Source organism: Typopeltis vanoorti, chromosome 9 (assembly GCF_054136105.1).
Source record: "Typopeltis vanoorti isolate ZY-2024b chromosome 9, IOZ_Tvanoo_1.0, whole genome shotgun sequence".
Taxonomy (NCBI): Eukaryota; Metazoa; Arthropoda; class Arachnida; order Uropygi; family Thelyphonidae; genus Typopeltis; species Typopeltis vanoorti.
The window spans coordinates 40,094,052-40,116,363 of NC_143557.1; the positions used below are offsets into that span (position 1 = coordinate 40,094,052).

General features: G+C 35.5%; 1 protein-coding gene across 2 annotated transcripts in view; it reads right to left on the reverse strand.

Moving 5' to 3' along the window:
• The window catches only part of Prp31 (pre-mRNA processing factor 31), a 274,807-nt gene that overhangs the window by 159,412 nt on the left and 93,083 nt on the right, over nt 1–22,312 (reverse strand). For both annotated transcript variants that reach the window (XM_090398337.1, XM_090398338.1), the window contains exon 6: nt 4,351–4,457. In XM_090398337.1, coding sequence (XP_090254463.1) covers nt 4,351–4,457 — 107 coding nt within the window. The remainder of the gene's footprint in view (nt 1–4,350; nt 4,458–22,312) is intronic.

The window sequence follows — 22,312 nt, forward strand, 5'->3', positions numbered from 1 at the left end:
GATCTCTTCAAATTTGCCAGCCATACCACTTACTTGACTTCATTTGGGAGGTCACTATATATAACAAGAAAGAGAGAGAGAGAAGATCCAGCAATGGGCTCTCTCATCTCTCCTCCTCTAGCCAATTTCTATATGGAGTATTTAAAAACATTTGCTCCTGATACTGCTATTCTTCTACCTTCTATCTGGCTAAGATACACTGATGATGAGTTCTCTATTTGGCCACATAGCTCAGCCACATGAGATTCTTTCCTTCTCCATCTCAACAACCAGCATCACTATAGAAAAAGAAAATAATAGCTTACCTATTCTAGACACCAACTACATGTTTACCCAACAGCACTTTTTTCTTCATCAATTTACAGAAAACACACACACACACACACACACACAGAGAGATAGATACCCAACTTTCTACATTCCCTCCCTGTTGGTAACAGGGAGGGAATGTAGAAAGTTGGGTATTACAAACAACTGTCAAAAGAGCAGCCTCCAACCTCTGTTCTAATCAGGTTTCCTTTATCGCTGAACTCTTTATTTACCATTCCTTCTTCCTTCCTATCCAATAGCTACAATATCAAAAACATCAACAAAATGGTTGTTCCTCCTATCCTTCTTAACATAAATATTACACTAATGCTATTGTTGGATCCTACTTCTCAATCTATACTTTGGATCCGACATGATTACTATTATGATGTTCTTAACTAATTGATAAGTTGTAAGTGATTTCTAATTCAAATATAAAAAAAATTTATATTTAAAGACTGCGCCACTTTATATCTGAATTAGTTCAAGAATTGAAGATAAACTAACTCTCAACTACCCTTCCTTTATATGTTGTTATTATATACTGGCCGAGTATATTTAACTTGCTTAATTTACCCACTTTGGTTCGAATATTTTATGAATGGTGCAGTAAAAGAGATTCAGGCAAAATACAACTTTTGATTAACAAAAACAAACATTTAATTTTAAAATCACAAATTTTACACTTAACTTCAAATCATTAATTAAGATATCACAAACATTTTAGCTTCTCTGATAAATTCAATCATACAGACTCAGACAAAGGTAAATCTGTTATCTCTATAATACAGTCTTCTCACAGTTCCTTAAGTTCCAAATAAGACAAAAATTGCAGTAACACCTCTTCACAAACAAACACTCTTAAATTTACACTTCAGGTAATTTCCGCAATAGTAACTGTTAGTATAAGGAAATTCTAGGATGAAACTCGCACACTTCTCTGCAAAGGAATATTAAGTTGGAATAATCTTACTGATAATCTTCTTTCTTCATAAACTTACACACAAACATTTTTTTTAACTGTAAACACTTTGAGCAGTATACAGCACTCATTAAAATAAATCTTCTAAGCAATAACTGAATTAATCATCGGTCACAATGCACATAAACAAACGTTCTTGCTTGAAGTACTACTGATCACTCATGAGTTAAGGCAATACACAATAATTCTTTAACTTGAGATTTTATATACACAGTTGAAATCCAACAGATATTTGCCATTATTATTAGCTTTGCTCTTTTCTCCAAATTTTCCCAAAATATTTTTGTATGTCTCACAATCATTTCCTACTCTGCTATTTAGATCCCCAACAAGGACCAACTTTTCCTTTTTCATTGTGTCAGTTGCTTTTTCTAAAGCATCAAAAAATTCCTCCACTTCTACCTTAGTAGAACCTTCTGTGGGACCATAGGCACAAATAAGTCTCATTGTCCAATTCACCATTCTGATATTAGCCCATATCAGTCTACTTGAGACTGCCCACCATTCAAGAAGATTAGCCTCATATTTTGTGTTGAATACCATTGCTGCAACTTCTTTTCCTTGATTGCCATTTCCTGAATATAACATTTTGTATTTACTGCTCAAAAAGATCTCATCAGTTTTTGTCTTTTTTGTTTTTGTTTTAGTCACCCTTATTATGTCGATCTGGTACTTATCTAATTCCTCAGCTAGATCCATTTCTTTGCCATTCAGGCTTCTTGTGTTAATAGTACCGATCTTTAACTCTGGTGATTTTGAGTTGGGGTGTGCTTTCAGACTTGTTCCAGTAGCTGACTTATCGCTGTTCACCCTGGTTCACTGGCTAAAATAACGGGATCCTTGTTCAACCGGGCGATGCCCCAGCCGGCATGAAATTTTGTCATGTTGTACAATTTTTGTATAATGGTTTAAGCCAATAAGAATACAATTTGGTCGGCTAAATCCCAAATTGCCAGCCCATCCTCATTCGTTTAGTATCTAGGTATATAGCCAACAGGGTGCACCACGGGAAGGTGAGGATTGGACGTTAGGTCAGAAGCCCTGGTCGGTTCTCCGCATTCCTTTAAAGGCTATGTGGAGGTCTCCTCTCAGTTATACAGCTTTGACCCTTAAGCACCCCCCTGCCTCAAATCTTAGTTTGGCAATTCTTCATTTTCTTTCATTATATGTTTTAGCTGGCATTCCTCCCAGTACAGGCTAGATTCATCAACATCAGAAACTTGTGCTCTTTCTTGAATCATTTCTAGCATAGCCTTAATGAACTCTGTTACTACTACATTACCCAGCCTACACTACAACCCAACTAGTTGCTTAGATGTCATGTATATGCACAAGATTTGAATCTATAAAACCAAACATGGCTTGCAGTGAATATCAGAACTCTCTTCATGTTTATGTGAAGAGAGTTCTAACAGTGATGGCACATAACACTTAATGACATTCCTTAACGTAGTTCTTCAGTACAAATATTCAATGTTTCCAGTGTCTGTCTCCTAAAAAATAAAGTTAAAAAAAAAAAAAATCAGCTAACGCCTATATTGTTCCCGTATAGGGAGTAGGCGGGGCCGTTTACCCTATCTAACTTTTGGAGACTGAGTGGGCAGTTCAATCTCCACTGGTAGCCAATCAGAGAGATAGCTGGCCTAAGGCTATCACTGATTCATCGGTACACAGTGAAGAAGGCGGCAAGCTAGTGCCGCCATCTCGTGGTCTCTAACCCTAACACAATATTTTTAATGTCTGAAAATATTTTGGGTTCTACGGTCGATTTTCTTGAGTTCACGGGACGAAAAACCCGAGTTTCCGGGAGAAAAAAACCTGCTAGCCCGTGCCAGAGATTGACTAACTGGGGAACCGGCCAAAAAAAGGCTTAGAAAAATTTCCTCTAGTCAGCAACTAGATTTGAACCACCAAATCCTTTCCGTGCGCTGTAGAGTGCAAACGCCACTTCTACTGAGCTACTAAGGAGCTCAGTAGAAGTGGCGTAGAAGAACTACTGAGGAAATAAAGTTCACAACTTTTATTTTTATGTTACATGATTTGATCTTGATCTCTTATAACTGTTCTATCACATAATATGTTTATTTCATTAGCTATAATGTAATCACAACACTTTTTTTTTGTACTGTTTAATAGTTTTTACTTTATAGGGATAGTGTGCCTCATGTACAAAGTTTTTGCCACTTTTACTTTTTCAGACATAAGGGTTATATTTTGTTTAGCAAGTGCAATATTGTGACATAACTTGCATGGACAATAAACCAAAATAACAAAAGTTAGTGTCAGTTTCGTGCATCCACATATCTCTGAAAATGTGTAATTTGAAACTACATAAATTGGGAATCTCCTGTATTAATGAAAAAAAAAAAAAAAAAAAAAAAAAAAAAAAAAAAAAAAAACATGTAATAAACTTAACCGTTAAATTAAAGATGCTTTTATCCTTTATCCAAGTAGTATAAGCAAACAAAGTTTGTGGATGAAGTCACTTCACGACTGGGCTACTTGTATATGGAGATTGATAACTTCACATCAGTTGTCAAGGTATCCAATAATGCAATGCACACATCCTTACAGACATGTATAATGCCAATCGTGAAGTGACTTCACGTGCAAACTTTGTTTGCTTACACTTGGATAAATAATTAACCAAGACTATAATTTCTTGGCATTTTTAATTTATAGTATAACCAAGTGAAAAAAATTTCAACATTTATCTTTAATCCAGAGTATTTTATTAATAAGGTATGACACATTTTGGCTACTTGTACATGGAAATATGACTTTTGCATTAATTCAACCTTGGTATCACCTTTTTGGTCTGGCTCCCACTGATGACACCTCTATAAAAGATGAAATCAGTCTGGATAACAGCCCATCCCATAATGCATAGCATTATACATGTGCATAAGGATATGTGTTGCATTATGGGATATTAAGGTAACTGATGTGAAGCCATCTTTAATATACAATTTATAACCAAGTGAAAAAACTTTCAAAAACTTAACAATTACAATAAAATAACTTCTCACCTTCTCCTAGCTGCATATAATAACACTTACCCTTGAGTGGTAGAAGCTGTAACACTTACAACCATTATAGTAGCTGGAGTAAGGAACTGTTGTAAGGTTTCATTATTTTTTGCTTTATCCAATTCATTTCCAAGTTCCTATATAAAAAAATTTAATTATCATTGATAAAGAAATAAAAATAAGCTCTATGTTTAGGACTTGCAAAAGAGTAGCTCCATAAACAAGCTTTAGGTCATATATTACAGCATTAAAAATTACAAAACTGATGAATATGTTTAATCAGGTGGAGGAGTATAAAAGTTCTGGCACCTTCAAAACCCACAGGCATTCCTGATGTTTGCTGGACCAGAGGGTCATGTAAATTGTCTTCTATTTTGAAACCTACAGGTTGTAAGTTAAAATTACACTGGGACATGTATATTTGTGAATATCTTTTGGTAATGGGCCACTCTACACTGCTTATTGCAGGCATGAAGTAGCTTGGAAGCAGCTCAAACCTTTATCTAAACTTTGTGAGTGGATTATCATAAAACATCATGACTTGTTGCTGTATTTAATGTAAATTGGTTTCTGAATACCAATATCCACATAAAAGAGCAGAAGCATGATATTTATCTCGCTTAACTATTTACAAGTTCACCAGTTCAAAGATAAATCTTTCCCCACTATTTAACGTTTGTAAAGGAAGAGACAACTTTGACATACAATGCCATTAGATAAATGGCAACGTCATTGTGGACCACTCCCCATTCACCCGCACATGGTGCAGATGTGCTCAAAGTTTACAACCTTTTGTGGGTGTTATTTTTAGAAAAATACAATTAAATAAAAAAAAATACTGTTTTTGACCAGAGGATAAATGATATGAAACAAATTGCTCTTGCTTAAAGATAATCACAAACATCCATATCCAAAATGGAATTCGAACCTGCACCCTGATGGTTGGAGAGCAGGTAAGCTAAACCACTCGGCTAAGCAGGCTAGAAATTTTCAATGATTTCTATGAGACGTTCAAAAATACATAAAGCAATGATGTTTATAATAAAGCAATAAAGCATAATGAAGTTAACAAGGTTATCAAAATTACTACCTAAACAATGATTTACAAGTCATTAAATGGGAAGAAGACTATAGAAATTCTGTTCATTTACATAGTGCAAAATCTGTCAAATAAAAAAGAATTTAATGTGCTGTCTTCAGTAAGAGTGTAGCTGGAACTCAGTTGCACAACCAAATGATCAAGATCTATTTATCATAATTAATATGCAGCTAAAGAGAAAGCTGAAAACCTAGTTGCAGAAGAACAAAAGAGAAAACACACCATTAAATGGGAGTTACTAAAAAGTTATTGTGCCAAACCCAATCAAATGTCCTGGGAGGTATCAAGAGCAAATAAGTTTCTCTTACACTCTTCCAAAGGTGGATAATCGCTAATCAAGTATGGATGCTCAGATGTTGATTATCACTTATGTTGATGTTTAATGGAAAGTAACAATTGACTAAAATATGTTCATCATCTGCACTACAGCCATTCCAGGGTGGTAAACCATGCCAGAATACCAATCACAGGATTCACTGGGCAAAACCTACTTCTTATACAGAAACATATACAAATCAGACAGACTGTTCCTAAAATCAGCTGCAATACTACAAAATTCTCCAAAACTTAAATAAATTTGCCTGATCACACTGTCAAAAATCTAGGCAACCATGATTGTGAGACCTTCAGCAAGATTCTACATTGCACCTATAAAGGGTGTCAGTAAGGACTATAGGATTCAGTCTTTTGAAATTGGTCTGTCTGCATTTATCTTCCTGCTTGCATGCCTGCGTGCACATGCTTAGTATTTCTTTGTGCCCATGAAGATACCTTGGTGACCAAGGCAAAATAGTAGCTTATATTCAAATCAGCTATATCAATTTAGTTAATTATTACTTTTGGATATGCATTTTCTTCATTAAGCATCAATATGAGAGAAAGGTAGATGACATAAGCAAGAATATTCTCTTTTGATTAACAGTGGCAAATCCATACTAGGAATCATTTCTTACCTGAGAAAATTGTCACAAATAAAACTGAATGTTAGTGAAGTTTCCCATTACATAAGAAAGAAAGAAATTGAGATCAACAAGATATTATAGGATAAGAAAAGTTTACTGCTTTAGTTAGAAATAAATTAATTACAAGTTAATTTCCAAATTGAGGGATAATACTGATGGGACAAGAGAATATAAAATGTCACAAAACAGTAATCAATTTACAGCATAACTCCTCAGAACAATTGAAGAAATTTTATCAGAACCAGGAGACTTACTGATATCCAAATTAGACATTCTTCTGATCTATCTCTCTCTAGCAAAGAAAATCAATAGTGGTTTTGAGTGTTGAGTTTGAAAAGATAACCAATTACCAAGATAATGTTTCTTTGTGGGTAAAGACACAATAAAACAATCCAAAGATTCATAAGAGGAAGCATTTTGGACAAAACAAAACAAAAAAAAAATTATAGCAAACAGTTTGGATAAGTAAACAGAAATAACAACAACACAATAAAACCAACTGGATATGACGCAATTTCCCATTTTAGCCACTTTCAAAATCAATTTTGGATGACTTGTTAGTTTGCTTGCAACTATTTTTAACTTGGGTATAAATAGAAAAGGAAACGACAATTTCATTTCATTTCATTTGGAACTCAAATAACGAAGATTAAACTACTGAGTATTCTTACAACACCAAAAATATCAAGTGGATATCTAAAAGCTGTTTCACAACAGAAGAAATCAATGCTGGGAAGTGTGCGTAAATAACTTAAAAACAAAGTTGCCAACAGCCACAGGATGACACTTTATTTATACAGGGTGTCCCAAAATTCACGCAAGAAGTAATTTTGATTACTTCTTGCGTGAATTTTGATTCGTAAAGTATACAGTATAGGGTTATGCATGGAATAGCATATTGGGTAAATGGCCTCCACGGCTTTGCTGGCACATAGGCACTCTTTTGTCGAAATTTTCCATGACCGTTTTGCATAAATGTGGCTGAATTTCGTTGATACAACGCTCAATTTCCTCCTTCAAGGCGAGGGTAGTCGTGGGCTTGTTGGCATAAACCTTAGACTTCATAAAACTCCAAAGAAAAAAAAGTCCAACGGCGTTAAGTCACATGATCTGGGCGGCCAATTCTGATCACCAAAACGGGAAATTGCACGACCAGGAAATGACTCATGCAGTAATTGAATTGTTTCTCAGGCTGTATGGCATGTGGCACCGTCTTGTTGAAACCATGTCTTCCACATCCATGTTGCAATTTAGGCACAAAAAACTAGATTATCATGTCGCGATAGCGAGCACCATTAATTGTTATTGCCTTACCAGCCGCATTTTCGAAGAAGAATGGACCGATGATGCCTCCAGTCCAAAATCCGCACCAAACAGTGACACGTTCTGGATGCATTTGTTTCTCAACAATCACTCGTGGATTTTCTGAACTCCAAATGCGACAATTTTGTCGATTAATAAAGCCATCAAGATGAAAATGAGCCTCATCGCTGAAGATGATTTTGTTCGAAAAATAAGCATCCACTTGTTGTTGTTCCATAATCCATTCAACGAACTCACTTCGCTGTGTGTGGTCAGTAGGCTTCAGTTCTTGAGTCAATTGAACTTTATAAGCATATAGATGCAAATCTTTCGTGAGAATACACTGTAGAGAGCTTCTCAAAATGCCCAATTCAAGACCACGGTGCTGAATTGATGTTCCTGGACTCTCAGCAACACTCTCAGGAACTGCTGTGATGTTTTCTGTTGAACGACTTGTTGAAGGATGGCCAGAGTGTATAAGATCACTAACTGATCCAGTTTCCTTGAATTTTTTAATTAATCTTTTCACAGTTGAAGCAGTTAAATCAATATTCCGACCATATTTTGTACGAAAATTGTGAACTGTAGCTGCCAAACCATTATTTTTAAAATATTACTCAACAAACAATGAAAATGCGTTGTTCTTTCGTGTAGCGCTCCATTTTTAATAACCCTGAACTGTCAGCTGTCACGCTGTCTTTTTTTTCTCGTTGGCAACACTTTACCACACAAATGGCACTAAATTTAAATCGTGCGTGAATTTTGGGACACCCTGTAGAATAGTAAAATTCAAATGGTATGATTGAAACTGGAAATGTGTACATACACACACACATATCAGGATAATTACATCTATACCTGATATATATATATATATATATATATATATATATATATATATATATATATATAGCAGGATAATTCTGAATATCAGTCAAATGTATGAACTGCAGATATGGAATGGCTAAACCAGGCGATATACTACTACAACTTGACTACCTGAAAATGCAGAAACATAACTATGTATTTTGGAGCTAGTAAGTGCTATTTTTCAAATACCATTGAAAGCTTTCTCTGAATTCTTGCTACAAACCCAATTAAAGAACTTAATTTCTAAATTCTCCTCTTGTATTAACACATTCAAAGAGAGTTATGTTTCACATGTGGTAGCTCACTTGACACTTTTGTAACATGTCTCCTCTGCACTTCAGGTGGGTTAAGCATATTTTTACACATTTGGCAATGTAATGGCATGTTAATTTCAAGTTTTTTTTTTCAGTAGAATTCTCTGCAAAACTGATACCTGTAAGTGTCTTCATGATTTATTGACGCTTTTCGAAAATTAAAAATACAAACAATTATAGAATTTCTCTTAATTATCAGTGAATTATAAAACTAGAAAGCAAAAAGTATTTTCCCTTCTAACATAACTTGGATTTCTCGAGGAAACACATGATTCATCTCATGTGTCCAGCAGATGCCAAACCAGAACTCCAAGATTGGTTATGCATCCCACACTGCATGGGCAAATACCGAATGACACAATTTGTGTTGTGCCCAGCATGAACACATTACAAACAGAATTGCCCTGTGTTAATGCATTACTCTGAATATTAATATAATATTAATAAATAAGTAAATAAATAAATAAATATATTTATATTATATACAATATTTTGTATATAATATAAATATATTATATTTAGTATTATATCTGGTACTAAATATATTATATTTAGTACCAGATATCTAGTATTTGAGAAAATTGAGGGTATTAATGGCAAGCAACATTGCAAGCAAGGTATAAAAGTGATGGGGGAGGGACTTAACTAAATTGTGTACAATATAATCATTGTGATTTAGAGTTAATCTACTTTCAGTACGTGTACCATATTAGTAAATTGGTTTTGCAGATACAAAGCAATTCAAGCATTTGAGATCAATTATGACCAATCAGTGAACTTTATGGTGAAAATAAAAACAAAAAAGTGCTGATAAAAGGTTGAGGAATCTAATCCAATTCCTTATGCATTGGTGAATTACCTCAACCAGAACATCAAGACAACTGTTGCTTAGAAGTTTATGCCACAACATTAAAATACTGGTACAAATAACTAATCTCCACAGGCTTTCGATTTTCTGGATAAGCTGCAACATACAAGCCCAAACATTATTGCAATGCTGCAGCACCAGCCTGGTTAATCCAGTGGATGGCATATCAGTATTCTTCAACAGGCTGTAGGTTCAAACCCCCACCAAAGGCATTTATGAGGTCTGTGCAAATAAGGGATTTGTGGAACATGTTTGTGTCTGGATAATTTTTGCCACAGCATAAACAACTGACTCATTACAGAACTGCTGTTATTAAAAAAAAAAAAACTACTGAAAAGTTCTGATAAAATGCTTCTAAAGAAATGGCAAACTACTGTATTTCTGTAGTTTGTTACAGAAGTCCTCTTTGACTGCCTATCACTAAAGTTTGGTTTACTGCAGTCCAAATACCCTGATAATGGGAATGTCTTCCATGGGGTCTTCAACTTCCACAACTCAAACTAGCTTTCCTTTTTTCAATTCCATTGATTAAGGTGTGGGATACAAAGGTGTTTTCTGTTAGCAATGATCTAATCCAAATATCTACCAATCAAAATAACAGATAATTCTTGCTTTCCTGCTAATACCACTTACTGTTTTGAACCAGCTCCCCTCTTAGTTATAAACCATCATCTAAACCAAGTTTCCCTTACTATGGAATTATCCTTCATCCAACCATTCCAGTTGTCCTTTGCAAAGAAAGAATACGTGACCATTTAACATCACTGTATCAAATGATCAACCCATTTCACATACTCGTGCTAAATGGGATGACTTCTGACTGCTTCTCCTCTTTTCTATAGTTTAAGTACTGTTTCCATTCTCCTGATCCAAACACCTGCTCCAACTGAATAAGAAATAAATCTAACTAAAATGATGACCTTCAACTCCTATTTTACCCTGATCACTACCAAAACTGGTTCTTCTACAATACCACAGCAATCCAAAAGAAAATCAGCATATCACACATGGCTTAAGACCAAACATCCAGCTTCATATTGAGCTTATAATGTAACTCACAATAGATGCAATAAAAATCATCAACAAAGCCAAATCTGATATGAAAAATGCAAATGCAGAAAACTCATCTGTTCAAAACTAGACCCTCAGGTCCCTAGTGAGAACTAATGAGAGAAACTTGTGCTATCATTGCCAGCCTGGTTGGCCGAGTGGCTAGTGTACTGGATTGGTACCAGAGCTAACCAACAGGTCGCAGGTTTGAATCCAAGCATGGGCTGTCTTTAGGTGGAAGATGAATTTCATTGCCAGTGTGAGACCACTGCCTCACTTATTGGAGGCCTGAAGTGGCTTGAAAAAGTTTGATCTCTAGAGCAGGGTTTTCAGATCATGTAAAAATAAATTTTAAAAAAATTACAAAAAAATATACAAAACTGACAAAAATGGAGGGGAAAAAAAATCCTGATATAAGTAACATACGCTGCTTATAGGTTTCCTATAATATAGGAAACCTATAAGCTACATTACATATAGATGTGTAATGTCTAAGAAGGAAAGACAACTGTTTCTTTTTCTATTGTGAAGTGTATTTTGAATGATAGCTGTTTAAATTCTCTAAAAATGTATCTATCTATCTATCTACACCATAAGACCAAATAGTAAACACATTATCTACAAAGTGAAACCAGACTAAGCATGTATGTAGCAGTGTTGTGTGCTTAGGTTTGTACATATTCTATACAGAAAGTGGCTAGAGAGGGAAACTCAGCAACATTTACTCATTGGCATATTTTGTATGAAAAATAATCTGAGTGTATGGTGGTTTTGAATAATTCAAATGACAATGGGAAATGTGGCTAATAATTAAATCTAGGGTAAGTAAATAAAGGCAAGTAATAATCAAAGCTGATCATGATATCTCAATTTTTTAGACTGATTTTTTTTTATTAAAGTTTTGAAGTGAACAGAATTTTTAATGAAGGAGGAAGAGATGCCTATGAGGGATGAAAGTGATTTTGCTTATTAGTTAGCAAATCTATAGGTGGTGCTGTATGTTGTTTTGTACAGGATGAGGGAAGAGAACTGTATTTGTGAATTTCTGGAGTGCTATATTTGCAGGGTGGTTTAACATGGCAGAATGTCATTTTTTTAAAAAATAACAATTTATACACTTTTTTTATGACTCAGTAGGATCATGATCGATAACCTGTTAGTAAGCAAATCTTTCAAAAGAGACTCATTTTTCTATTAAATTTAAATTCTAATTCAATTATGACAGTTTTCATTACCCTTACCTGATAGAGTACTAACAATATTTTATTTGTTGCATAAGTTTTTTAAGACTGCTATTTCTTTTGCTGGAATGCTGCTCTTGGGAGATCTGGATTTTATAATTATATGAGGATGTTAGTCATATTCAAACAAATATTGCTATCCACTGTGGGAGATAGATCACAGATCCACCATTCAATGCTTGATTAATAGAATAGGTACTATTTGTCTAGAATAAATGGCAAAAATATAAGTTTGAATGAGGGGCACTGAATGCTTCTTCTGTGAGTGGCTGTGGTGATAAATTCATTACTCTGCAGTCTCGCAGAGTAATGAATTTTACTTGAGAGTAATGAGACTGCATAACAGTAAATTTATCATCATAGCACAGAGAATTATCGACTGTTGAAGTTTTTTATTTTCTTTTATTTTTTTTTATGTGATGGTTTAGACTTTTTCAGATGCTTCATTTGCTGCAGTTTCAGATATGCTGTAATTTGTACTCTGAAGATATTGGTTGGGACTTCAGTGAAATATTATCAAATTAATAAATTATTTTTATTGCTATGAATGTCTTTTTCAATCTTTCATGCTAGAAACAAGCCTATATTCAGCTCACTCCAAAAACAGATAAGTCATCCAACAAACCGCTGTTCAAATGCTCTTACTTCAATTATCAACGGCTAACAATATGGATTTTCTCCCTCTCAGTCCACATCTGACCTAGTTATCACCACCAACTCTGGACACAAGCAATGGTAAAATTGGGAGGAAACTTGAGGTTACTCTAACATTTCTAGGGCATCTGACTCTGACAGCCTGCCTTCTACTCTATGCTTCTGCATTGGAGATTCCTCTCTGCAGATTTCCCTTTACCAATGCCAGAATACAAGACGGCAATGTATATTCTCACCAAGTTTCTTCCTCCTGTGCTAAAATGATTATTTTTATCTTGCTGACTTAAAATTCTGTTCACAGCTTTGTGGATGACTGTATACTCCATTCCTCTTCTTCAGTTGGCAAACAATGTAATGCATAATCATTTGAAGATTCAAGTTCAACCATAACCAATACCTTAAATAAATTCCAAATCCACCCAATATGGAATACTACTTATGCATTTGGGATTGTGCACCAAAAACATTTTAAACATGTTTGATGCTATCAGGAAGATGGACAATCTGATTAACCGATGATTCTTTTCTTAGAGAGTGATCATCTTTCATTCCACTTTCTATTTATGTCACTTCTAGAAGTATTTTTAGATAATGTTCTGCTTAACCATCATCCCCCCCCCTGCTTTTTTTTTTTTTACCCAAGACTATAAGAATAAGAGAATTTGAAGCTGGACAGTAAATAACATCCGTTTACTGTCCAGCTTCAAAACATATTGAACAAATTCTTCTTTGTCCTCTTCATTTCATCTAAGTTCTTTGGAATACAAGTAGTTGAAATGAAAAGCCTAACATTCCTTCTTTCACCTTAACCTCTCCCACTTTTGATTTGCAATTTACCATGAATCAAATCATGATATGAAAAAATGTAATCAAGCACAAAACTGAAGTTTAGAGAATTTATGGCTTACTGTGAGGCACATTTCTTGAAGTTTAAGAGATAGTCACAAGTGAACCAATTTGAAGAGAAACAAGACAGTGAAGGTAGAAAACGCCTGAGAACATTAAACTCATATGTGAGTAGTGAAGTTATTGGTCACTGAGAAAATGTCTAAAAACATTCTTTTGAATACCAAGAGATGCATTAAGACTTCAACAATACAGCTTTATGCCCAAATCCACTTTGTTTGGATATGATGGAATAAGTCATTAATTAAAAAAAGAAAAGAAATAGCTTCAACAGTTCAAGAAAAATGTCACCAGATTCCTTCTTTCACCTTAACTTCTTGCTTATACATTGTAATATGCTGGATATATTACAGCATAATACACATGGTATACAGGATAAGCCAGTGTTCTCAGTCTTATTACTTTATTTGTATTTTATTCTTACTATTTCATATCTCTATGCACATTTATTGATTCTTCACTTTCTGCATTATTTTCAATTCAACAATATTTTTGGCCAAATTATTAACTGGTTAGCTGCCTAATGCGTAAACTTGCTGCTGGTGCCACACAAGGGCATTAGTATTTTCTCTTTAAAATAATTGTTGACAAATTTTTCACTTTGAAACTATAACTACGAACATTTTTATTAAAAGTTTTCAGAGATTCTGTGATTATATTATTGGCTGAAATATTCTAATACTGTACAGGTAGGAAGCACGTGACTAAAATACTAATATTCAGTACTAAAAATATGATACGAGATAATTCGTAGTTAGCATCCTGATATAGATGACCAACTACAAGTAATCCTGTAGTAGTTGACAGTCAACATGCTAAATTAAGTAATTTTAAACTTTTTTAAAAGTTTAAAATTACCATTCCATTTCCACTAAGCCTTGCTGTTACATACTGGTTTGATAAATGGCTTTTCTCAAACAATGTTGAAACTTAATTTTAGATTTTATGTATGAAAAATATGTTAATTTTATAAATGAAATCTAAATAATGTAAATATTTCTCATTCTTTTCCATTAGAATGACTGCAGAGATATCTTCCTAAAATACTTTAACAAATACAGATTACATGAACTATAAACTATTCCTTAGTCATAATATATCGCATTATATAATATTCAAACTATATCATAACTAACGGGAAATATGTTGAGGATAAATGACATTTTCAGTGGTATAAAGAGGATGAGAATAAACTATATTCATGTATCGACCAAAAATACATGAATAATATTGTATTCTTTTTAGTCATATTTTGCAAAATGTTCATTTTCATTATTAGATTTGTATAGATATCTGTATGCATACATATAATGGAACTACACTGACTGAACATATATTATTGAAATTTACTGTTTTGAATCTCTAAAAATTTTCTTGCATTTCCCTTTGTCTTAAATGCTTTTCACAGTATGATTTTTGCCTTCCTTACTACAGCTTCTCTCAGCCTGCTTTTCATGCTGCTCCTTTGCAATCCAAAGCAATGACTCAAACTGTCTTCTCATCTCATTAATAATCACCTGCCTTATGGTTCTTCCATATATATTTTATACGGTAGAATCCGCTTATTGTGATCGCAGATAATATTATCAATTGACTATTGTTATCAAAATCAGTTGGTCCCAAAACACACCATTTAAAATTAATTAAAAATAATCCATCTATTATAATCAAAGTTCTGGTTACTGTTCAAAATCCTCAAATGTTTAGCCTTTTGCATCTCAGAATTAAGAACTTTCAGGGTTAATCAGGAGAAAATTTGACAAAGAACATTTGTCAATATTTGACTTTTGTGTTAATCTTCTTTTAATCTTATTCTTCCGTAAATCTTATATCTTCCGGGCAAATGCAGGTGGGCATAAATACAATCAAATTGAGATTTTTCAAGTTCTGTCTTTCAGTAAGTGAATTTGACTTTAAGTGCTCGTTAAAACACACTTAGCATTATGGCAAAAGCAAGTAAATAACATAAAGATTTATCTTTTCAAGAAAGCAAAGAATTTGACTGCTATGATAATTTGCTCAAAATGAGTCAGTATACAGTGCAGCTGTACATTTAAAAATTTCACAACCACTCGTGTAGGATCTTAAAAAACAGATCAAACATTCAAGAAACAGGACTCAGCTCTTACTAACGAGAACATGGATTGGAAGAGAGCCTGATCTGGTAAGGATATTCAAGTTGAATCAGCATTAAAAATCTGGTTTAGTAATGTTTGTGAAAAGAATGCTTTGATGCATCAAAAAGCAGAACTTGCAAAAATAATGGGCGAAGAAAATTTTTTTACCTCAACTAATGGATGGTTTAACAATTGGAAAAAGCAAGAAAATATTGTGTATGAGCATATTCATGGTGAAGAAAAAAGTGCTTTTTTTTTTTTTTTTTTTTTTTATCAGCTGATGCGTGGATTAAGACTGAGTGGCCAAAAATTATTGTTGAATATTCTCCCGAGAATATTTACAATGCAGAAGAAACAGGACTCTATTTTCTTGCAATTTATTCATGAACTACTATATTCAAACACATGACAAACACTAGATAAATTTTTAAAATAAATTTTATGTTGTTGCTTATTAAATAATGTTCATAACAATAAATTGAAATAAATGATGCAATTTTTTTATATCCTTTGCTTAATGTTATCAGCCAGTTATTGTTATCAAAAAGCGGCTGTCCCAAACTGATCACAATAAGTGGCATCTACTGTATATGTATACACTGCTTAGAAAGGAGTCAATTGACACTATATTGTGAGGAACATAGTTATTGCACCCACTTGAATAAGATGTAGGATTTGATGTGGTGACTGCAGCAATCCTTCAGGGCATACTTTCCACAAGCATATGATAGCAATCAATGGGAATTTTAGACCATTCTTTCTGTAGGCATATAATAAGGTCCTGGACTGTTGTGGGGCAGCTGTCCTTTGACCTCACCTAATGCTCCACTTCATTCCACAGATGTTCAAGAAAGTTGAGATCAGGGCTCTGTGGAGGCCAGTCAAGTGGGGTAAATTCATGTCCACAAACCACGCAATTAGAACAGAACAACTTACAACACGATGCACTGTCTTGCTGAAAAAGACAATGGTAAGTTCTGTGTGTTGAGACTTAAATGCTATGAGAACATTGTGTTTGAGGCTTAATGGATTGTATACAGCACTCGGAAATGATTAAAACGGATTTTAATACTTCCTATATTTCGTCTCGGTCACTGAGACATCTTCAGGGATTACAAAAAACTAATGTAACATATACACAAATACCACACAATACTAAGCTAATCACGTGGGTGACTCTAAAGTCCTATTTAAGTGGTGTGCCCTTTATGGGTGATTGTTGGCGCCCTGAATGTAAGGTGGGATCTCTGATGATTAATGTTACCCAATTTTTGGAAGTTTAATGCAACCGTATTTATTCAGATTTGGTTGATTTCTGAGAGCTGCTGCAGATTCTAAAAAATAGTCTCTCTTTTTTGAATTTACTGTGGCAGAGCATGGTGGTTTTTTTTCCAAGAGATCCTGTGTGTTGTATCCAAGACATGGTCAGCCAGTCCTGACTGACCATAGTCGTGGTTGCAGATGTATGACTTGTGTTCTTCTAAGCAGATTTGCTGGTCTACCTGTCTGTCTGAAGTATTCCAGCTTACAGGAACAGGATACTTTATAAACTCCAGGCACTGAGAGAGGAGGGAGCTGATTTTTGTAGAACGGATAAGGACAGTAAGTTTGCGGTGGAGCTTAAATGCTTTGTGAACGGATGTAGGGTATGGTGATGGCATTTAAGTCATTTATGCATATGCACATATTACTGCTTTAAACTTTAATCCTATTATGGTTAACATTCATTACTTTGCTTTCTTTTTTCAGGCTCACCTTTAAAACATTTTCTATATTCTTCTGAACAGACCATTTGCCCTTGGTAACAAATACATTTCACACACACACTACACCCTCAAGAAAGTCTCTTATATTAAATTTTTTTAAACAAAAGTGTTCTGGTCACCACTGTACTTTTATATACTGGTGCCATGCGGCACACTATTATCACACTGTACTCTAAAATTTAGATCTAAATCTAAACTAAATTGAACAAATCCAAAATCAGCATTTTTTTAAAACAAAATAAGCTTGTTTTCAGAACACTCATAGTCTGAACACCAGCATGCAGACACTGCATAGGAAACGTGCAGGACTCTTAGGGTCAGATCCATGCCTCACAGAACCTTGCATATCCACTTCACCAACATCCGTGGCCTCAATTCTAACCTCAACAGCATCTACCAAACCCCACCTACTCTTTTTAACCGAAACTCAAATCTCACCTTCCACCAGCACTACTCATCTCAACCTTCCTAACTATACACTATTTAACTCCTTTCGATCCAAGGGTGGCGTCTGTGCATATATCTACTCTGACATACCCTACCAGAGAACAACTAGCTTGGAATCGCCCGACTTCGAACTTCTTTGGCTGAAGATAGCACTCCCTCACTTAGTCAAATTCATCCACTGTCTCTATCGCTCTCCTAATACCACAAATCACTCAGAGCTCTTTCATTTCCTCTCCTTAAAAGTTGATTTTCTCATCCCACTCCTCAAACAGTGAAATCATCCTCCTGGGTGATTTCAACGTCCATAACACCAATTGGCTTTCCTCTTCCATATAGATCCTGCAGGCAGAGATGCTGAAACATTTGCAGTCACTAATGACCTCACGAAAATTGTTCAAAAACCGACCAGAATACCAGATAACCCAAACCATTCCCCAAATACCCTAGATCTCTTCCTTACTAATGACCGCTCGAAATATGCAGTGAATGTAGTAAGCCCCCTGGGTAATTCTGACCACAACTTAGTGGTTATCTCCTCCCCCATGCAACAACGCCTACACAGTTACTCCCACACAAGAGTAGTTTGGCATTATAATAGTGCCAAATGGGACAGTCTCCGAGACTACTATGCTTCATTCCCATGGTTAAACTATTGTTTCCGGTCTTCCAGTCCAGACATATGCACCGAACGCATCAACCAAAGTGATCCTCGCTGGCATGAAAGCATATATTCCCTACACTACTCAGACCTGCCATCCTCTAACTAAACCCTGCTTCTCCAAAAAATGCGCCAAGGCTGTACAAATGAAAAATCCGGCATACCACAACTGGCTAAAATCAAGAACCCCATCCTCATTCAATGCCTACACTGAAGCCCAAAACAAATGCAAGAAACTATCAATACTTCCAAAACAGATTTTGAATGGGCAAAAAGCAGGAAGCTTGCAGCCTGTCCAAATAGCAGCCATGCCTTTTGGTCCCTTGCCAAGGCAATTGGCCATAACTTTTGCCCTACACTATTCCCACCTATATCATACCCAGACGGCTCATTTGCTACATCAACCATAGAAAAAGCTAACCTCCTGGCATCATACTTTGCCTCCAATGCACACATAACTGACAATAGCAAATGCCCTCCAGTCATTCCAACTGCCAAACATACAATGCCCCCTATATCCTTTTGCCAAAAAGACATCGCAAACCTGCTGTCTAAATTAGATACAAAAAAAGTCTCCTGGCCCAGACTGAATTCCTCCAATTATCCCGTACATCTGAATTGACTTCTATACTATGTCACCTGTACACAGTCTCTTACTCCACTGGTATATATCCCAAAACCTGGAAACTGGCCTATAATCAACCCATTCCTAAAAAGGGTGACAAATCACTGCCATCTAATTACCGTCCTATCTCACTCATTTCAGTCCTATCTAAAGTAATGGAGAAAATGATCAACTCTCAAATCCAAATCTACCTTGAAAGTACCCGGCTATTAAGAGACCACCAATACGGATTCCGCCAAAGCCGTTCAACAGGAGATCTACTCTCATTCATCACCCATCACTGGACAAACGCTATGGAGAAATTCGGCGAATCCCAAGTAGTTGCACTTGATATCTCCAAAGCCTCTGACCGAGTCTGGCACAAAGGCTTACTAAGCAAACTCCCATCGTTTAGACTGCCTCAGGACTTCTGTAGATGGATTGCCAGCTTCCTGTCTGGATGCACACTATGTGTGATGGTAGACGACTCCCTATCCTCTCACCATCCAACTAATGCCGGGATCCCTCAAGGCTCAGTTCTCTCACCAACCCTCTTCCTTCTATATATCGATGACCTACTTCAGTTGACCTCTAACCCAATACACAGTTTTGCAGATGACAGCACACTACATTCCTCCCTTTCATTTAACAAACTCTACCCTACACAACTCATTTCAACCCACAGAACATCAACCATCACTGCCCTTAATTCAAACCTCCAAGACATCCTCCGATGGGGCTCAGACAACCTTGTCAACTTCGACGCTGGTAAAACCCAGTGCTGTCTTATATCTCACAAAAAAGAACCATTTCCCCCCAGCATTGTTTTCGACAACACGCAAATTCACAGACAAGAAAAAATTTCTCTTCTCGGAATTACCTTGACATCAAGCCTCTCCTGGCATAAACACACCACAACCATTGCATCCTCAGCTTCCAAAAAACTAGGTTTTCTCTTTCGCTGAAGACGCTACTTCACCTGAAGGTCTGTGCATTTAAACAGTTGTTAACACTATACAAGTCACAAATCTGCCTAGCTCTCGAATACTGCTCTCACATCTGGAGTGGGACCCCAAAAAGCTCCCTCAAAATGCTTGACTCAATACAGAGGAGAGCAATTAGACTAATAAATAACCCATTCCTCACCAACTTGCTCCCCCACTTTCACATAGACGCCTGGTCTCTGCAATCTGTATATTCTATAAATACTTTCAAGGGAAAGGTTCATCTGAAACAGCATCAATAATTCCCCCACCCTGTACTAAGCCCGTTGGAACACGTACAGCTGCCGCCCAACATCCTTTTACAGTACACCTCGAAAACCACAGAACAAGTTTCTTCTCCTCCTCATTCATCCCTGCTACTGCAGTACTGTGGAACAGTCTTCCCCCTGACGTATTTCCCAAGGAATACAATATACAGGCATTCAAATCAAATGTAAACAAGTTTCTCCTTTCACAACCCATCACCCATATACGGTACTAGCATACTATAGGTTGACCAGCCAACCTCCTGTATATGGGTCCAACATTAAAAAAAAAAAAAAAAAGTCACTATCTTCTTCCAGTGCCACCTAGTGCATAGCAAGTAGATTTCGGCCAACCAACTGAAAGAATTCCAAGGGCTGTAATAAAAATTCAAAGGGATGGATAACCAAAACAGGTTAGTGATATGAATAGAGAGGGTGGCTGATTGACAGGTATCAGAGAATAAGTATGAAGGTAGAGAGAAAGAAAAAAAAAGGCAGGTGACCAGAGAGGGGAGGCATACAAGGTTCTGTACCTCGAGTAACTTTTTTTTTTAACTTCTGGACAGTTTCTGCATTTACAACTAGAATGTAGTTCATTTCAGCTACTATATGCAGAATGCCATGTCTCTACATTAATTATATTGGGGTTAGTCTGGTTAACAATATACAATTATCTGCCAATGATGCAAAGCTAGAAGGAGCAATAAGGCCATTTCCACTACAGAATGGAACTAAAGCATGCAGGCTTAAACAAACCATTCTATGGGCAAATGACAATGAATATTAGTTCAATGTTGCTAAGCACAAGTTTATGCATTTTTGCATTTAGGATAGTGCAAGCAGACTATTTTATTAATTGTAATTTGCTACGAGTGGTCAATGAAGCCTGGAGACCTAGAGGTGATGGTAAACAAATAGTTAAGGTGTATAGGTGCCAAACTGCTAAAGTGGTTAAATCATGGCATTAGACATGGCTATGTTGAAGAGGGCATTAACTAGTATAAGGTTAGTTAGCTATTCTTCCACTGTGCAATGCTTTAATAAGACCACAACTTGACTATTGTGCTCAGATGGTCACCTAGGTTCACAGGAAATGAGGAAACAAGTGAAAAGATCCAGTAGTGAATAACCAAGATGATTCATGCCTATGAAAATATGAATATGATAATCAACTGAGGAGATGTGATCTTCAAGTTATGAATAATATAAGGAAAAGAGGAGACATAACAGGAAAAAAATATATGTTAAAAATAATATCACAGAATAGACACAAGTCAGATTTTAATGCTCATGTCATTTGGGGAGAACTCGGGTTCATAAATGGAAAATAAGGGTGTGATTAGAATATTAAATCCGAATTCTTCTCATAGCACGTGGTGAGTGCACAGAACAGATTACTAGTGGACATTGTGAATTCATTTTCAGGGTTTTCGGTGAATATTTTCAATAAGGCATTATGTGATCTGAAAGAAGCCCACTGAAAATTAAGATAGCTTAACCAATTTGTTATAATAATAAATTGGTTATGATATCTTCATTAGGGTTCAAAGTGAATCACTTTCATTTTAAACTGAACTGAAAAAAACAATTATTCTGGCTTAAGAGAATTTAATGATGTTTGATATTCTGAGAAATCAGTACAACTGATTATTAATTTTGAAATGATTCTGATATAAGTAGCTCATTTTGAAAAAAAGTGATAAATACTACATAAAAACTGAATATATTCTTAATGTCTGAAATAAATGTCATAAGTAATGACAGCACAATGGTAGAAAGTATTCAAGAGGACTGCAATCAAGAGTACAAGCCAACACTTCAAGATAGGAATAGGTCATCATAAATACGACTCGTTTCCTGAAACTGGGGAGCAGGATATTCAACC